Consider the following 16,320-nt stretch of genomic DNA (forward strand, 5'->3'; position numbering starts at 1 on the left):
CCAAGGGCCCCCTGGGATCCCCTATCATTGCTCCCTCTCTCAGAAGCACATCTTTCTCTAGAACCAAAGGATCAGGTATTCAGTAGCTCAGGTGACAAACCTGCTGTCAGGTTACAGATATTGTTTCCTGAAAGACCACACTGCAGTGTCTGTGGAGCCTCAGGCTACCTGCAGTGCCCTGCCCTCACCTGGCTGTCCCACATGAGGTGAGAATAACCAGAACTCACCTCTCGCGCCAGTGTGCACCTGGAAACATGGCTCTGAGCCTCTGGCCTCTACTGCTGTTGCTGCTGTCCTGTGCAGGTGAGAGAGGAGCAGTGAGTAGGGCTGGGGATGAAGAGGATGGTTGCTGGAAAGACTTAAGACTGAGGAGGTTAACGGGTTAGATCAAAAAAGGGTGGGAGAGGGCAAAGAAAAGGGGCAGAGACTGGTACTAAGGGAGAAAAGGAGGCTAAGAAAGCATGCCAAGACTTACTGTAAGCTCATGCATGAAAGGAACCCAGCTCACCATGCCCTTCACCTCATCTTTAGATCCAGTCAGGGAACTGGGCTCTCAGGGCCAGGGCTCTAGGCACTTCCCTTTTAGTGACCTCTGGTTTTTCTCCTTACAGTAATGCTGGCCCCTATGGGGTCTCGGTCCCTGGACACTGGTCTCTCCCTCCTGAAGTCATTGCTCTCTGCTCTGGGTCAGGCTCCCCAGGGCTTCCTCAGCCACTCACAGTTCTCTACATTCCTAGCCAACATTTCCACTTCCTTTGAGCTTGGGAGAATGGGGGAGGGGCCAGTGGGAGAGCCCCCACCTCTTCAGCCCCCTGCCCTCCGGCTCCATGATTTCCTAGTGACACTGAGAGGCAGCCGGGACTGGGAGCCAATGCTGGGGCTCCTGGGGGATATACTGGCACTGCTGGGGCAGGAACAGACTCCCCGCGACTTCCTGGCGCACCAGGCAGGTGTGCTGGGTGGACTCGCAGAAGTGTTCCTGGGAACCTTAGTGCCTGGAGGGCCCCCTGCCCCTACCCGGCCCCCATGCTCCCGTGATGGGCCCTCTGACTGCGTCTTGGCGGCTGATTGGCTGCCTTCTCTGTTGCTGTTGTTAGAGGGCACACGCTGGCAGGCACTGGTGCAGGTGCGGCCTACTGTGGACCTGAGCAATGCCACAGACCTCAGTGCGAGGGAGCCAGCTCCCCACTTTTTGCAGGGTCTGTTGGGTTTACTCACTCCAACAGAGGATCTAGGCTCTGAGGAAGCTCTTTGGGAAGGTCTGCTACGCACAGTGGGGGCCCCCCTCTATGCTGCCTTCCAGGAAGGGTTGCTCCGTATTACTCGCTCTCTGCAGGACGAGGTCTTTTCCATTCTGGGACAACCAGAACCCGATGCCAATGGGCAGTGCCAGGGAGGTGAGTGCTGCCAGGGCTGGGACTGGGCTGGGGCAGGGCAAGAAGGGGTGGGATCAGGGTAGCCACCTTCCTTACCTCTTCCTTCCTAGGTAACCTTCAGCAGCTGCTCCTATGGTAAGTAACAGGGAATGAGCGTTGATGGATTGGGGCTGGGAAATCGGGAAATGGACAGCTGAAGGTGTCAGCCTTCCAAGCTGAAGAGAAAACTGTTGAAAGAAGTGGGGTTTAGTGGTTGTGGAGTGTGGCTGTCTGGGCTGGTATCCCAGCTCCACCTCTTCCTAGCTATATGACCTTGAACAGGTCACATGCTCTTTCTATGCCTCAGTTTCCCCATTGTTGCAAGGATTAAATGAGTTGAGACTGTGTGTGTAACCCACTTAGAACGGTGCCTGGCACATTGTGCTTACTAAATGTTAGCTAATAAAGATGGCAGCCATGAGCTGGAATCCACTTGATGGCAACTGTTTTAATAAATACAGAGTGTGGAAAAGAAGGACAGGACTGAATTCTTTAGCTCCTTACTATTTCAGTACAACGCTGTCAGAGTACAGGTGGGTGTACTCAGTTGCTGGCCAGATTCCTGATATGAGGCCAACCAAGGGTTGTGTTTAAGCTGTCTAAAAGCATATGAAGAAAGGCGAAAAAAGGGGCCGGGCGGCCAGAAGGGACTTCAACTGGGCTGCTCTTAGGAGATTTTGCACCTTGGTTGGACACAGTTCTCTCCCCTTTTTGCCATCCCGGCATTTAAACTAGTAACACCTATACTCCCAAGGATCTCACTTTTGGAAAAGCTTTCCACATCCCCTGCAGGGCTCTGGGCCAGGGTTAGAACCTTCAGCTGACCAAATGTGAACTGACCAGATTGTGCCTGTTCCTCCATCTGTACCCAGGGGCATCCGGCACAACCTCTCCTGGGATATCCAGGCGCTGGGCTTTCTGTCTGCATCACCGCCCCCACCCCCCGCCCTCCTTCACTGCATGAGCACCGGTGTGCCTCTGCCCAGGGTTGCCCAGCCTGCAACCCATGTCAGCCCTCGCCAGCGGCGAGCCATCTCTGTGGAGGCCCTCTGCGAGAACCACTCAGACACGGCACAGCCCCACGGCATTTCCAACTTCTCCATCCACTTGCTCTGCCAGCATGCCAAGCCTGCCACCCCGCAGCCCCCTCCCAGCACCGCTGCCATCTGCCTGACAGCTGTGTGGTATGCTGTCTCATGGGTGCCAGGTGCCCAAGGCTGGCTCCAGGCCTGCCACGACCAGTTTCCTGATCAGTTCCTTGAGGCAATCTGTAGCAACCTCTCCTTTTCAGCCCTGTCCAGCCCCAACCGCCGCCTGGTAAAGTGGCTTTGTGCCGACCTACTCCCACCCCCTACAAGCTGCCCTGAAGACCAGCCCCCTGTTCCCCTCACCCCAGACATCTTCTGGGGCTGCTTCTTGGAGAATGAGACTCTGTGGGCCCAGCGGCTGTGTGGGGAGCCAAGTCTGCAAGCTGTGCCCCCCAGCAACCAGGTTTGGGTTCAGCATGTGTGCCAGGGCCCCACTCTGGATATCACTGACTTCCCACCCTGTCACATTGGACCCTGTGGAGAGCGCTGCCCAGATGGGGGCAGCTTCCTGGTGATGGTCTGTGCCAATGACACTTTGTATGAGGCTCTGGTGCCCTTCTGGCCTTGGCTAGCAAGCCAGTGCAGAATAAGTCGTGGAGGCAACAACACTTGCTTCCTAGACGGGCTTCTGGGCCCCCTTTTGCCCTCTCTGCCACCACTGGGACCATCCCCACTCTGCCTAGCTCCTGGCCCCTTCCTGCTTGGCATGCTATCCCAATTGCCACGCTGTCAGTCCTCTGTGCCTGCCCTTGCCCATCCCACACGCCTACACTATCTTCTGCGCCTGCTGACCTTCCTCCTGGGTCCAGGGGCTGGAGGGGCTGAGGCCCAGGGGATTCTGGGCCAGGCCTTGCTGCTCTCCAGTCTTCCGGACAACTGCTCCTTCTGGGACGCCTTCCGCCCAGAGGGCCGGCATAGTGTGCTACGGACAGTTGGGGAGTACCTGGAGCAGGAGGAGCAGACGCCACCAGGCTTCGACTCTCCTGTCAGCCCCGGCTCTGGATTGAGCAAGATGGAGCTGCTGGCCTGCTTCAGTGTGAGTGATCTGCCTGGGTGGAAGCTCCTGGAACGGAGAGAGGGCTTCCAGGGGAATTCCTCCAATGCTGAGAGGTAGTAGTGTAGCATAGTGGTTTAAGGGCACAGCCCTGGAGTCACACAGGCTTGGGTTCACATCTGAGGTCCGTGACCAGCTTTGGGCAAGTTATTTAACCAGTCTGAGTTTATTATCTATAAACTGGGAACAATAACGGCACCACCCTCCTAGGGTGGCTGTAGAATTACATGAGACAATGCATGCTATGGGCTCAGCACAGTGTATGTACATAAACATGCAATAAAAATTCTGTCCTTATTATTCTTCTGTTTCTTTGACTCTCCCCTTTTCTGCTCCAGGAAAGAAAGGGACCGAGTTAGAGGGCTCTAATTCTATCCCTGAAGAGTGAGAACTGGAAGCTGGCAGAGTATAGGAGGATAAGGCAGGAATGAGAAAAATTCAGGGGTACTACAAATCAGAAGACTTGGGTTCTAGGTTCAACTCTGCCACAAATTAGGTGGGCTTAGGCAAGTAATTTAATTTAGTTTTCTGGGCCTCAGTTTCTTCTCTGTAGAATATATAAATACCACAATTCCTTCACTAAATCCTTATTGTGTGCAAAGCCCCTTGCTAGGTTCTGTAGGATATATAAAGATTCCTTACTCCGTGTTAGGGCCCTGGGACAGGTGAAATGGGATTAGATGGGCTCATAGTAATTTGCTTCATATCTGTAAGCATTTATTGAGCCACTTATGGAGCGTGCATGGGAGAGGGTACAGAAGTTAGAGATGTGGTCCCTGAGGTAAAGGAGCTTAATATCTGAGGAGACATGCATACTAGCTTCAGATGAAGGTCAAGCATCCCAGCAAGTGGAGTTTTAGTGTTTAGGGAAGCTGCAGAAGGGACAGAGAAGACAATTCTCTTGGCATCTTGTCTGTCTCCCCACCAGCCTGTGTTGTGGGATCTGCTCCAGAGGGAGAAGAGTGTTTGGGCCCTGCAGATTTTAGTGCAGGTAACAGGTGGTGGGGCACATGGGTGGGCTGGGTGATAGCTATGGCCTGAGGTCCCTGCCCAGTGTGGCCAAGCCCGCCGTGCCCTCCCAACTCCCAGAAGTACCTGCACATGCCCCCAGAAAATCTCCAGCAGCTGGTGCTTTCAGCAGAGAGGGAGGCCGCTCAGAGCTTTCTGACGCTTGTGCACCGTTCCTGGGCCCAGCTACAGGTGGGCATAGATGGAGATGGGAAAGAGGGTGGAGGGGGGATCCAGGCATCAAGAGCACCTGAAACCTGGTGTGCCAAGCGGTTGTCTCAGTGGAAGGAGGAACCCGAGAGAGGCGATGGCAAGGATACTGCATGTTTCCAGAGTCAGCATCCATTCCTGTGCCTACACAGGTACCACCATCTGAAGAGCAGGCTCTGGGTCGCCTGACAGCCCTGCTGCTTCAGCGGTACCCACGCCTCACTTCCCAGCTCTTCATTGACTTGTCACCGCTCATCCCCTTCTTGGCTGTCTCTGACTTGATGCGCTTCCCACCATCTGTGTTGGCCAACGACACCGTGTAAGGTCCCCACAGCACCCTGCCTGCTCCTATCAGGGTCAGGACCACCCTACCCACCTGGAGCAGCCCCTTGCAGAACTCTTCCCTACTAAAACCAGAGAGAATCTCCTTCCTTTCCGTGGCAGAAGGAAAGCAAAGGGCCAGGGGATGGCAGTTTGGAACAGGGCCAAAACTTAAAACCCATTACCCTCCTTAGCCTGGCTGCTATCAGGGACTATAGCCCAGGAATGAGGCCTGAACAGAAGGAGGCTCTGGCAAAGCGACTGCTGGCCCCTGAGCTGTTCGGGGAAGTGCCCGCCTGGTCCCAGGAGCTGCTGTCGGCAGTGCTGCCCCTGCTCCCCCATCTTCCTTTGGAGAACTTTCTGCAGCTCAGCCCTCACCAGGTATGAGAGTCGTCCTCTGCACTGACTGGCCCATCTTCCACTAGGTGGGACGGCAGCCAGTAGCACAGGAGTCAGTGGCACGTCTCCTAGTGAGCCCCTCTCCAAGTGTCCCACAGTGATCCTAGAATAAGCTGACCTTCCCCATCTCAGATCCAGGCTCTGGAGGACAGGTGGCCAGGGGCAGGGCTTGGGCCAGGGCAAGCCCGACACGTGCTACGCAGCCTGGTGAACCAGAGCATCCAGGATGGAGAGGAGCAGGTGCGCAGGTGAGTGGTTATGGTATCGGTGATCAAGGCCAGAGCGGGAGAGGTAGAGAGGCAGGTATAGCTGTCATGGTGGGTTGGAGTTCTAGGAAGGAGCAAGAGAGTAGGCAATGGCTCCAGGAAGTATAGGGTTCCTGAAGAGAGACCTATATAATGCCCATGTTTTCTAGTTCAGTGGTCAGAGTGCCTGCTCCATGTCCCCACATGATCCTTGCCTTAGTACCAGCTTCAGTGACCACACAAAGGCCAGCTTCATGCCCTCCTCAGGCTGGGGTCCCTCGCCTGTTTCCTGAGCCCAGAGGAGCTGCAGAGCCTGGTACCCTTGAGTGACCCGATGGGGCCCGTAGAACGGGGGCTGCTGGAATGCGCAGCCAACGGGACCCTCAGCCCACAAGGACGGGTGAGCCCTTGGCATAGGCCTACAAGACTCCAGGCTTCCCCTCGGTCTGTGTGGGTGACTTTCCCAGTCTTCTCAACCAAGCTTGAGCACAGTGGTGCCAGTCCTCTATCCTACCTCTGCCACCTCCATCCTTACTTCATGACCATTCTTACCTGTTGCTGTCTCTCTTTGGACCTACCCCATGACATGTGGTACTCCAGACATACCCTCTGCCATCTAAAACTTCATCTACTCTGGTCCCATCCCTGATTTCAAGTCCTAGCCCAGGCCCTGGAAACTGTAGATGTGGGATTAGAGAGGAGGTTCATGGTTCATCCACCTTTTCTCTCCAGTCCCAAACCTTCCCTGGTTGCAGGTGGCGTATGAACTCCTGGGGGTGTTGCGCTCAGCTGGAGGAACTGTGCTGAGCCCCCTGGAGCTGCGGGTCTGGGCCCCTCTCTTTCCTCAGCTGGGCCTCCGATTCCTGCAGGAGCTGTCAGAACCCCAGCTCAGAGCCATGCTTCCTGCCCTGCAGGGAACCAGTATCACACCTGCCCAGGTGAGCCTGTCCCACTCCCTGGCATCCACCCTCCAACCCCTGGAACCCCAATCAAGAGAGTCACATTCAGGGATACCACTAGCCCCCCCTGAGGCCTCCTTTCCCTGGGTGAGTACTGAGGTGAACCCTGTCCAAGTGGATCTCCTCATCCCCCTTCCTCAGATCAAAAGGGCCCTGAGCCAACCTGGTCACTGGGGGAGAACTGCCACTGGGGGACACTTGTGGAGAGGGGCCCACTAGGAGACACGCTGCTGACCCCCGTCCCACCTAGAACCTGGGCCAGTCAAGTAAAGAGGATGATTTTCTCACCTGGTGAGGGCTGGCACTTTTGGAGGGCCAACACTAGGGATCTGCTTGGGACTACCGGGCACTGGGGCCTGAGAGCGGTTGTTTTTGTCCTGCCCCTCTTCAGGCGGTCCTGCTGCTTGGACGGCTTCTCCCAAGGCATGATGTGAGTAGCAGCAGCTTCTCAACAAACCTTGGGAGTCTCTTCCCGGTTTCCCGACTCCACATTTGCCCCGCCTCCCTCTCAGCTGCCCTCACACCTGCTGTCGACTTCTCCACCATGCTGCTCCTCCCCTCTTCTTCACGCTGCCCTCCTACTTCATGCTGCCCCTCTTCTTCACGCCTCTTGTCTTCCTCCCCAGCTGTCCCTGGAGGACCTCTGCTCCCTGCACCCTCTGCTGCCAGGCCTCAGCCCCCAGACGCTCCAGGCCATCCCGAGGCGAGTTTTGGTTGGGGCTTGTCCCTGCCTGGCCCCTGAACTGCCCCGCCTCTCAGCCTGCCAGACCGCAGCGCTGCTGCAGAGCTTTCGGGTACGAGTGGCAGGGAGGATGAGACAGCAGGTTGGGGGGAGGCTGGTGAGCTCGGGAGGAGAGCTTCTCTCTGTGGCTAGGGAAGGCCTCCCCATGTCTCCCTACTCCCTTACACACACACCGACAATTCTTACACAGGTGAAAGGCGGCATTAAAAATACAGGTCCAGCAGGTTCCGGTGCAGCTGTGTGCCTCCCTGGTCAGGTATGTGTGAGGTCTCTGGACCTCTGCATGTGCCAGGACAGTTTCACGTGGCTTGCACACGCTCCCTGGAGTGGCCCCGAGAATGTCAGTTAGCGCCGCACCCACCCAGATGCTAGCAGCTCCCTCTACTTCCACATGCAGAGCCGCATGTCCTAGAATGCCGACTCCAGAAAGGCCGAGAAAACTCCCAGGTCAACCACCCTGCTTTCAGATGAAAAGGCTAAGGCTCAGAGAGGCTGAGGGACTTTAGTTCACCAGGTGCCTAAATAGCAGCAACATTTGACCAAACAGTCTTTAATGTGAGGCTCTCAGGCATGCGTTTCTACAGTGGCCACTCCACTCCTGTCCTTGCTTTGGTCCCTTCCTGGCTGGCTCCGTGGCTCCCCTTTTTCTCTGAGGGTTGAGTCCAGACCCTCTCACCTATCACTACACTGCTGCGCCCCGCCACCACCAACAGCCTAGCCCCACCACCTGGCCAGATTGCCTGCTTCCCCTGCTCCCGTTAAAGCTGCTACAGCTGGACTCTGTGGCTCTTCTGGCTGACCGAAGGCGCTACCGGGAGCTGCTCTGGTCTGAGCAGCAGGTAATTCTCCTCAGAACTCTTCTCTCTCCATCTCTTCCACCTTTTTCCCTTGGCCCTACCCGGGGCTATTTCTAGGATCCCTAAGGCTATGACTTGCCTTGTTCTTTCTTCCTCCCTCTTCCCTATTCCTCCATTTCTCTCTCGCTGTCTGAGAGAGGGGTGGGCCTCTGGGAGAGTGAGAGGCGGGGGCCCACAGCATGGAGAGGCAGGACTGGGCCCAAGGCATCCTAGGTTTTTGGACAATATCTCTGCTGGGAAGCGGCTCCTCTTTCTTTCCCTCGTAGGCACAGTTTCTCTGGAAGAAAATGCAGGTGCCGGCCAACCTGACCCTTAGGAATCTGCGGTGAGTAACTTGTGTTGAGCAGTGAGTTTAATTCCACTAACACTTTCTGAGCACTTACCATGTGTCAGGCACCATGTGATTTGCAATGGTGGACACAAGGATGAATAAAACATGGAGTTCTCACCTTGGGGACGTTCTCCTGGCTCATCTTCCCCTTGCCTCCTGCTCTCCCACTGTGCCACACCCACACTGAATAGACCTAAGGACTCAGAAGACTCAGGTTAAGGTCCCAGCCCTGTCATAATCTTGTGCAAGCCATTTAAGCTCTCTAAGCATCAGCTTTCTCTTCTGTAGAACAGTACCTACCTCATAGGTAGGCGTTGTCAAGATTGAATGAGATAAGGCATGTAAGGTACTTGACACAGTGCCTGGCCTCGTATAGACTCCCGATAGATGTTTGTTTGCTGTTATTTGTCTAATTCAAGGCGACTCCAGACCTCTGGCCAAGCAGGAATAAGCAGGCATTACCTTACCACACCCACGGTAACAGAACCATTGGTGTAAGAATCTGAAGATGTGGCTCTGGTGTTAGTTGACCGCTACTTCTCTCGGGAACATCACTAGACCCCTGTAAATATTTTCTTATCTGAAAAACATCTCTGATGTTGTGGAGAGCCAAATAAGAATATCTATGCAAAAGCCTTTGTCTAAACTGTAAATTACCATCAGTAAACCTCTATACTTGTTTTGAGAGTGTTGATATCAAGGAACAGACAGGCTGTGGCATGTGCTGAGCGCACCTCCACTTACCCATACACCCACAGGGCTCTAGGCACCCTGGCAGGGGGCATGTCCTGTGAGTTTCTGCAGCAGGTCGGCGCAATGGCAGACTTCATTCAAGTGATGCACATGCTCTATCAGCTGCCCACTGGTGTTCGAGGGAGCTTGGTGAGAGGGCGTACTTGGGCATCAATGGGAGCAGGGGGTCAGGGACTATGGGTCCCTCTGCTCATCCCCTGTGCTCAGCTCTGCCCTGACTCTGCTTCTCTACCCTGCTCCATAGAGACTCTGTATCTGGGAGGAGCTACAGCGAAGGATGACAATGCCAGAGCCAGAGCTGGCAACCCTGGGGCCAGAGCTGAGTGAGCTGGACCCCAAGCTACTCCTGGACTTACCGTAAGTGCTAGGGTTGGAGACCCTGGATCCTTGGAAAGCCCAACTTCAGGTAGAAGGTCTTCCCTTCAGAAATGCCATAAAGGTGGTGGTTTTCTGTCTGGTGGTTCCCTGACAACATTTATAACCAAAAGCAAAGGAGTTGTTCAAAGCTGCTGTATGTATTGATTGGCTCCCAGAACACTGTACCCATCATGGGACAGCTGAGAGCAACAACACTGTGATGATGCTGCCAAATAATCTTAAGGTCACCTAGGCCACATGAATAGAGATAGAGCATGGGAAATGAGGGAGGCAATGGTCTGACTGTGCCCTAGATGACTGTGTTCTGCTTAGGGCGCTTGCTCTCAGTGTGTTTAGAGGATAGATGAAGATAAAGTGCACAGAAAATGTGGTAAGTGCCTTCAGATGCCAGAGGGGCTATCAAGGAAGAAAAAGATTGGAATGTTTCTGAATGGCCCCACTGCACATGATGAGGACCAATGGATGAAAGTCAGATTTTTGTACAATATAAGGAGAATTGAGGTAGTTGAGTTCCCCAATTCAGAGCTATTATTCATCTTGGGTTCCATGGCCCCATGGCAAGGATGTTGTAGAGCAGATTCAAGTATGGTGTGGAGGGGAGAGAAATCTAGATGAATCGAAGGCTCCTCCCAACCCAGAGATTCTAGGAGTTTATGAGTATCTCACTCATATGCTTCTTTTCCCATTTTAGGCCCACCCCAATCCTATTGCCATCTGCACTGTCAGTCAGAGTAGGAAAAGGCTGGTGTCTCAGTCTTCCTGGGAATGTGGTGATGGTAAAAGCCGTTTACTCCAGCCTTAACGTTTTCCTAGACCTCTCCACAGGCTTTGGTTCTTGTGCTAATTGGCCCAGTTCCAGAACTGACAGCCCTAGATACAGTACAGGGTACAAGATGTCACTTTCTGTTTCCAGACAAAAGGGCTTTTTTTTTTTTTTCCAAATGCCGTTTAACTCATTTAAGTATATTGGTTCTCTGAGATAATTTAGAATCTCAAGGGCCATATGAGATGGAAGATCCTAGAACACAAGGTAGAAGACCTGAATTTTTCATTTGTGAAAAAGGGATAATAAAAATACCCTATTTTACCCACAGCTTTTTTCAAACGGATCAAGTGAGACAACACTATCTGAAAACTTTGTAAATGGTATAGCACTATGCAAAGGAGAAGGACCTCCTCACAATACAGGAAAGGTGGCCTCATGGAAAGGACTGGATTGGGAGTAAGGCCCCACCATTCGATCTCTGTGAACCTCAGTATTTTAATCTACAAAATGAGGAAAAAAATAATAATACTTAATGTTTGGGCCTTTGAGTCAGCTAGATCACATAGGATTGTTTGTTATACCTTCTCTGGAAGACTAGAAATATCTCAGTCCCTTTGTTCTCTCCCTTCAAACACAGAGGTTGGAATTGGATCTGGGACTGTTAAATATCAGTGTCTGTCCCAGGCTACAGGGTCTGGACTGGTGTCATAACCTGTCTGGGGAGTATAAGGCTCTGTGGTCCCTTTTTGACTTGGCTCAGTTCCTCGAGTGCCCCTGTTGCCTGATTGCTATAGGATTTACCTGATGGACAGATTATCCAGTGAATCCATTATGTTGGTGGTGGAGCTGGTACAAGGAGCTCCAGAGCAGCTGCTGGCACTGACCCCACCTCACCGAGTAACCCTGGCAGAGAGGGCACTACAAAACCTGGTAAGAGTCCACCCTACCAGACTCAGATCTGCTGCCCTTGGCAATCGTTGCCCATCAGATGATGCCCTGTGACTGTCTTCTAGGTGCATACCACCCCTCACCCTCCACTGCCACACAGGTTCCCATGTCCAAGGCTTTAGCCCTCAGACCTGCCTCTGGGTTCTATTCCTCAAGAGCCTGTTTCATGCTCCTTGCCCTCACTCCTTGGATTCCACAAAAGCCCTTGGATTTCTCCTTCTAGTCTTTCTGGCTGCTCCTGCCTGGACTCATTGTTTAAGAAAGTAAACAATGGCACTGAGCATCATAGGGCCCTCTTTTGAGAACTGGAGGAAAGAGAAGGTCAAGGGACTTAGTGCCTTGACCAAAGACTCTAGTACTCTGAGTCAGAGGTGGCATTGTGCTTATGCCCTTTCCTAGGCTCCAAAACAGGCCCCAGTCTCAAGGGAAGTGCTGGATGCATTGGGCCCCTTGGTTGGATTCCTGGGATTAGAGAGCACACGACGGATTCCCCGACAGATCCTGCTCTCCTATCTCAGTCAGCTGCAGGACTACTGCCTAGGAGAGCCATTTGCTACAGAGCTGGGGTGGCTGCTGTTGCAGGAGCCTCTTCTTGGGTATGGACCTTTAGGAGCTTCAAATTCTAACCCATCCTGCCCCTAAGCCCAGGCCCTCAACCGTCTTCACCAGTGGTAGCCCCTTCCATATGCTTGATGTCTCTTGGAGCCCTGAGTCTCCAATCCTACTATGTCCTCTTTTCTTCTTCCTTTTTTTTCACAGTGCCTTTAGTTCCCCAGCCTCTGATCTTCTTCCCATCCTCCAGGAGGCCAGAGTTTTGGAGCCAGGATGAAGTAGAACAAGCTGGACGCCTAATATTCACTCTGTCTACTGAGGCTATTTCCTTGATCCCCAAGGTAAAGTGAAGGAACAAGAGAGGGAATAAGAGCATCGAAGGGGTGGTGAGCTGGTCTGGGGACCTAAGGCCAAGGAGATTGGAGGCAAAGAATGTAAAGACTGGACCTGGGGAAGACTGCTAAACAGACACAGGATTTTGGAATTACAGCTGCAGCAGCTGACCCAGGTCCTGTCCAGGTCTCCCATCCTCCCTCTACCATCTCATACAGGAGATCTTGAGCCCAGAGACCCTGGAGCGGCTTCTGGAGAGGCAGCAGAGCTGGGAGCAGAGCAGAGTTGGACAGCTGTGTGGGTGGCCACAGCTGGCTCCCAAGAAAGCAGCTCTGGTATCTGGGGTTGTACGTCCTGCTGCCGAGGATCTTCCAGGTAAAACTACCCAACAACTCATACCTCTAGCAAGGTGTACGGGAAAGAGTATCAAACTCTTCCAGAAATCTGAGCTCTAGGTGTGCTGTGCCTTTTGAGCAGATTTTCAAACCTTTATTCTCTGGGCTTTGGTTTTCCTATCTATAAAGCAAGGGAGTTAGGGGGATGTTCTCCAAAATTTCTTCCAGTTCTAGGGTTCCGTAGTTCTGGGAATTTATAGCCCGTAATGTTTTTGGTCCAGGATTCCTCTTTTCCTGCTCTCTTATCCCTGTCAACAGGTAACTCAGCTCTAGGCTTGGCTAAAGGTGGAGCTCCCTGCTGGAGAGATCCTAAGATGTAAGAAGGAGCCCAGGACCTGAGTTCTAATCCCAGTTCAGCCATTAAGTCCCTGGGAACCCTCCTCTAGTCCTCAGTCTTCCCATCTATATCCTTTGCCCATTTTTAATTGGGTTATTTGTCTTTTTGTAGTTGAGTTTTTGCAGAATCATGTAGGTTTTAGAGATCAGGCGTTGATCAGAAATGTCATAGCTAAAAACTTTTTCCCAGTCTGTAGGCAGTCTTTTTACTCTTTTAGTGAAGTCTTTGGATGAGCATATGTGTTTGATTTTTAAGCCTTCCCATCTATAAGAGGAGGAGCTTGTCCTCTTTAGTTCCTTCTTGTTTTATTACCCTTTGAGCCCCATAAATCTCACACTATAGTAATCCTTCTATCCCGTTGCCCACACTGCCCCATCCTCCAAAGATGTGAGAGGCATGCTATATACATTCTATTTACAGGAGTCATTCTATATCTGGGCATATTTTAGCACTACGCTGACCCTCTGACTCTCCCTTCCCCTTCAGAACCTGTGCCAAATTGTGCAGATATACGGGGAACGTTCCCAGCAGCCTGGTCTGCAACCCAGATTTCACAAATGGAGCTCTCAGACTTTGAGGACTGCCTGGCACTCTTTGCAGGAGACCCAGGACTTGGGCCTGAGGAACTACGGGCAGCCATGGGAAAGGCAAAGCAGGTTAGGGTGGAGAACCCAACTGGGGTGGAGGTGGAAAAACATTGGGGAAGATAGCTGGGTGTGGTGTGGGACACAAGGGAATGGAGAGTGGTGGGGGGGTGTTGGTAATAGGAGATAGAAAGAGTTAGACTGTATAACAAGTGGGAAGTCAGAGGGGATGAATATTGAGGAAAGGAGCCAGTACAATAAGAAGAGGGACTAGAGCAGTGGTTAGCAAATTTTAGTGTGTATCAGTCATCTGGGGAGTAGATTTTAAAAATGCTGATGCTAGGTCCCATGCTAGACTGACTGTAAAAATCTTTGGGGATGAGCCCTGGGCACCTGCATTGGAGCTGGCACCCTTGGTGAGTCTGATGCACAAAAAATTTAGAACTCATGGACTCATGAACTAGAGTTTGCCGTTCTTTCCTACTGAGACTCTTAAGGTCTTTCAATAATACTTTTAATAACCCACTCGTTTCACAGTGGAGGAAACTAAAGACCCAGAGAAGGCAAGTGATTTGCTTAGATGTACACAGCAAAGGTCAGAGGCAAGACTAAGACCCAGCATTCTGACTCCTAGTTCATTGCTTTTTCCATTCACATTGTTGCTCTCTTTCCCCTAGTTATGGGGTCCCGCCCGGGGATTCCGTCCTGAGCAGATCCTGCAGCTGGGTCGGCTCTTAATAGGACTAGGAGAGCGGGAACTACAGGAGCTGCTCCTGGTGGACTGGGGAGTGCTGAGCACCCTGGGCCAGATAGATGGCTGGAACTCTGTCCAGGTGACCTTGCCTCCTCCCTACCCTTCCCCTATAACATCCATCCCATAGACCCAGGCCTTGAGATCATCTGAAGCCCAAGGGATTTTTTCCTGTGACTCTGCCTGGGCATTCTATCTTAATATCCTCCACTAGTAACCTTAGGGGCTTATTCACCCTGAAGCTCTGGACACATGAGTCTCCCTCCTGCCTCTTCCTTGATGGCCCCTCTTTTTCTGTCCTTTTTTTTTTTTTTCGTCAACCTTCCCCATAGCTATTGGATCTTCAGGTCTTAATAATAAGAGAATATACTCCAGTAACATCTAACATTTCTCTGATCTCTTCCCCTTCCATTAATTCCCTGTGATTTCTCCTCTTGTCCTGTGTATCCCCCCACCACACCCAGCTCCGGATTGTGGTCTCCAGCTTCCTGCGACAGAGTGGCAGGCACGTGAGCCACCTGGACTTCATTTACTTGACAGCACTGGGTTATACGCTCTGTGGACTGCGGCCAGAGGAGCTACAGCATATCAGCAGTTGGGAGTTTAGGTCACCTGTGCAGGGGGGTGTGAGTGGTGGTACTGAAGGTGACGATGGGCTCGCCCAGAGAGGGAAGGGTCATGGGGTAAGGGGACCCATTTCAAGCCTGGTTTCTATCTATCGTCTATTGTCCTATCACTGAAGCTGAATTCTTCTCTTCCTTCTTACTCTTCCACAGCCAAGCAGCCCTCTTCCTGGGCAACATGCCTCTTCAGTGCTCTGAGGAGCAGCTAGAGGTTCTGGCCCAGCTCCTTGTGCTGCCTGGTGGCTTTGGTCCAGTCAGTAACTGGGGGCCTGAGATCTTCACTGAAGTTGGCACAATAGCAGGTGTAAAGGCTGGGACACTGCTGATGCTAACTGTCAGGGACTGGTCTCTATACTAGGTGGTGGATTGGGTGGAGACTGCTCTGCAATTAAGGTGGGGGCCTGAGAAGGTGTTTAAGTAGGAAGTTGGAGACATGTTAGGAAGGTCTATGGTGCTGTGGGAGAGGAGGTCTATAGGTTTGAAGAGAAGGAAGACCATCTAAGACAAGATATGGATATCCATTCCACTTGTTTCAACAGCTGGGATCCCAGACCTCGCTCTTTCAGCACTGCTGCGGGCACAGATCCAGGGCCTTACCCCACTTGCCATTTCTGTCATCCCTGCTCCTAAATTTGCTGTAAGTACGATGAACTGGGGTGTCCATAGGAAAGCCAGGGCCTGGTGGAGACTACAGTCGATGTACTAATTCCTGTCCCACCCCCAGGTGGTGTTCAGCCCTGCCCAGCTATCTAGTCTCACCAGTGTTCAGGCTGTGGCTGTCACTCCTGAGCAAATGGCCTTTCTGAGTCCCGAGCAGCGACAAGCAGTTGCATGGGCCCAGCACGAGGGGAAGGAAAGCCCAAAACAGCAGGGTGAGTTCTTGACTGCAAAGTCTGATCCTCCATCTTTGAACCAGAATATGACCCCGAGCTTGGTGCTGTCTGGCTCTTAGAACTTACCCAGGGAGATCCCTGGAGTGAAAGGCTGTACAGGCAGAGAGCTAGTTTTTAGGTGGCAATGGCTCCAGGGGTTCAGAGTTGTGATATTCCTCCCTTTCCTTTTCTCATTATAGGTCGAAGCACAGCCTGGGGCCTCCAGGACTGGTCACAACTCTCCCGGGCCCTGGCACTGACTGTATGCTTCCTTGGCCAACTGCTCTGAGGCTGTCTGTACAGTTAAGGAGAGAGACTGTTGGGAGAGAAACCTTAAGTCATAATGAATAAAGTGCAAATGGAAGTGCCTCCTAATTATTCTCAGATTGAGTGATTAAT

At 52.5% G+C, this 16,320-nt stretch overlaps 1 protein-coding gene across 1 annotated transcript; it reads left to right on the plus strand.

Moving 5' to 3' along the window:
- The first annotated feature begins 254 nt into the window (after positions 1-254).
- STRC (stereocilin) lies at positions 255-16,271 on the plus strand. Its single transcript, XM_049898042.1, has 29 exons — positions 255-303; positions 612-1,397; positions 1,487-1,511; positions 2,288-3,539; positions 4,486-4,548; positions 4,647-4,757; positions 4,928-5,094; positions 5,291-5,477; positions 5,628-5,743; positions 6,008-6,140; positions 6,496-6,678; positions 7,091-7,129; positions 7,326-7,493; positions 7,632-7,697; positions 8,155-8,280; positions 8,565-8,623; positions 9,388-9,511; positions 9,627-9,739; positions 11,321-11,456; positions 11,874-12,070; positions 12,277-12,367; positions 12,578-12,734; positions 13,578-13,747; positions 14,353-14,508; positions 14,891-15,033; positions 15,203-15,351; positions 15,589-15,686; positions 15,774-15,921; positions 16,122-16,271. The coding sequence occupies exons 1-29, from the start codon at positions 255-257 to the stop codon at positions 16,208-16,210; spliced, it is 5,301 nt and encodes a 1,766-aa protein (XP_049753999.1). The 3' UTR covers positions 16,211-16,271.
- Positions 16,272-16,320: the final 49 nt, after the last annotated feature.

Source organism: Elephas maximus, chromosome 10 (genome assembly GCF_024166365.1).
Source record: "Elephas maximus indicus isolate mEleMax1 chromosome 10, mEleMax1 primary haplotype, whole genome shotgun sequence".
Lineage (NCBI taxonomy): Eukaryota > Metazoa > Chordata > Mammalia > Proboscidea > Elephantidae > Elephas > Elephas maximus.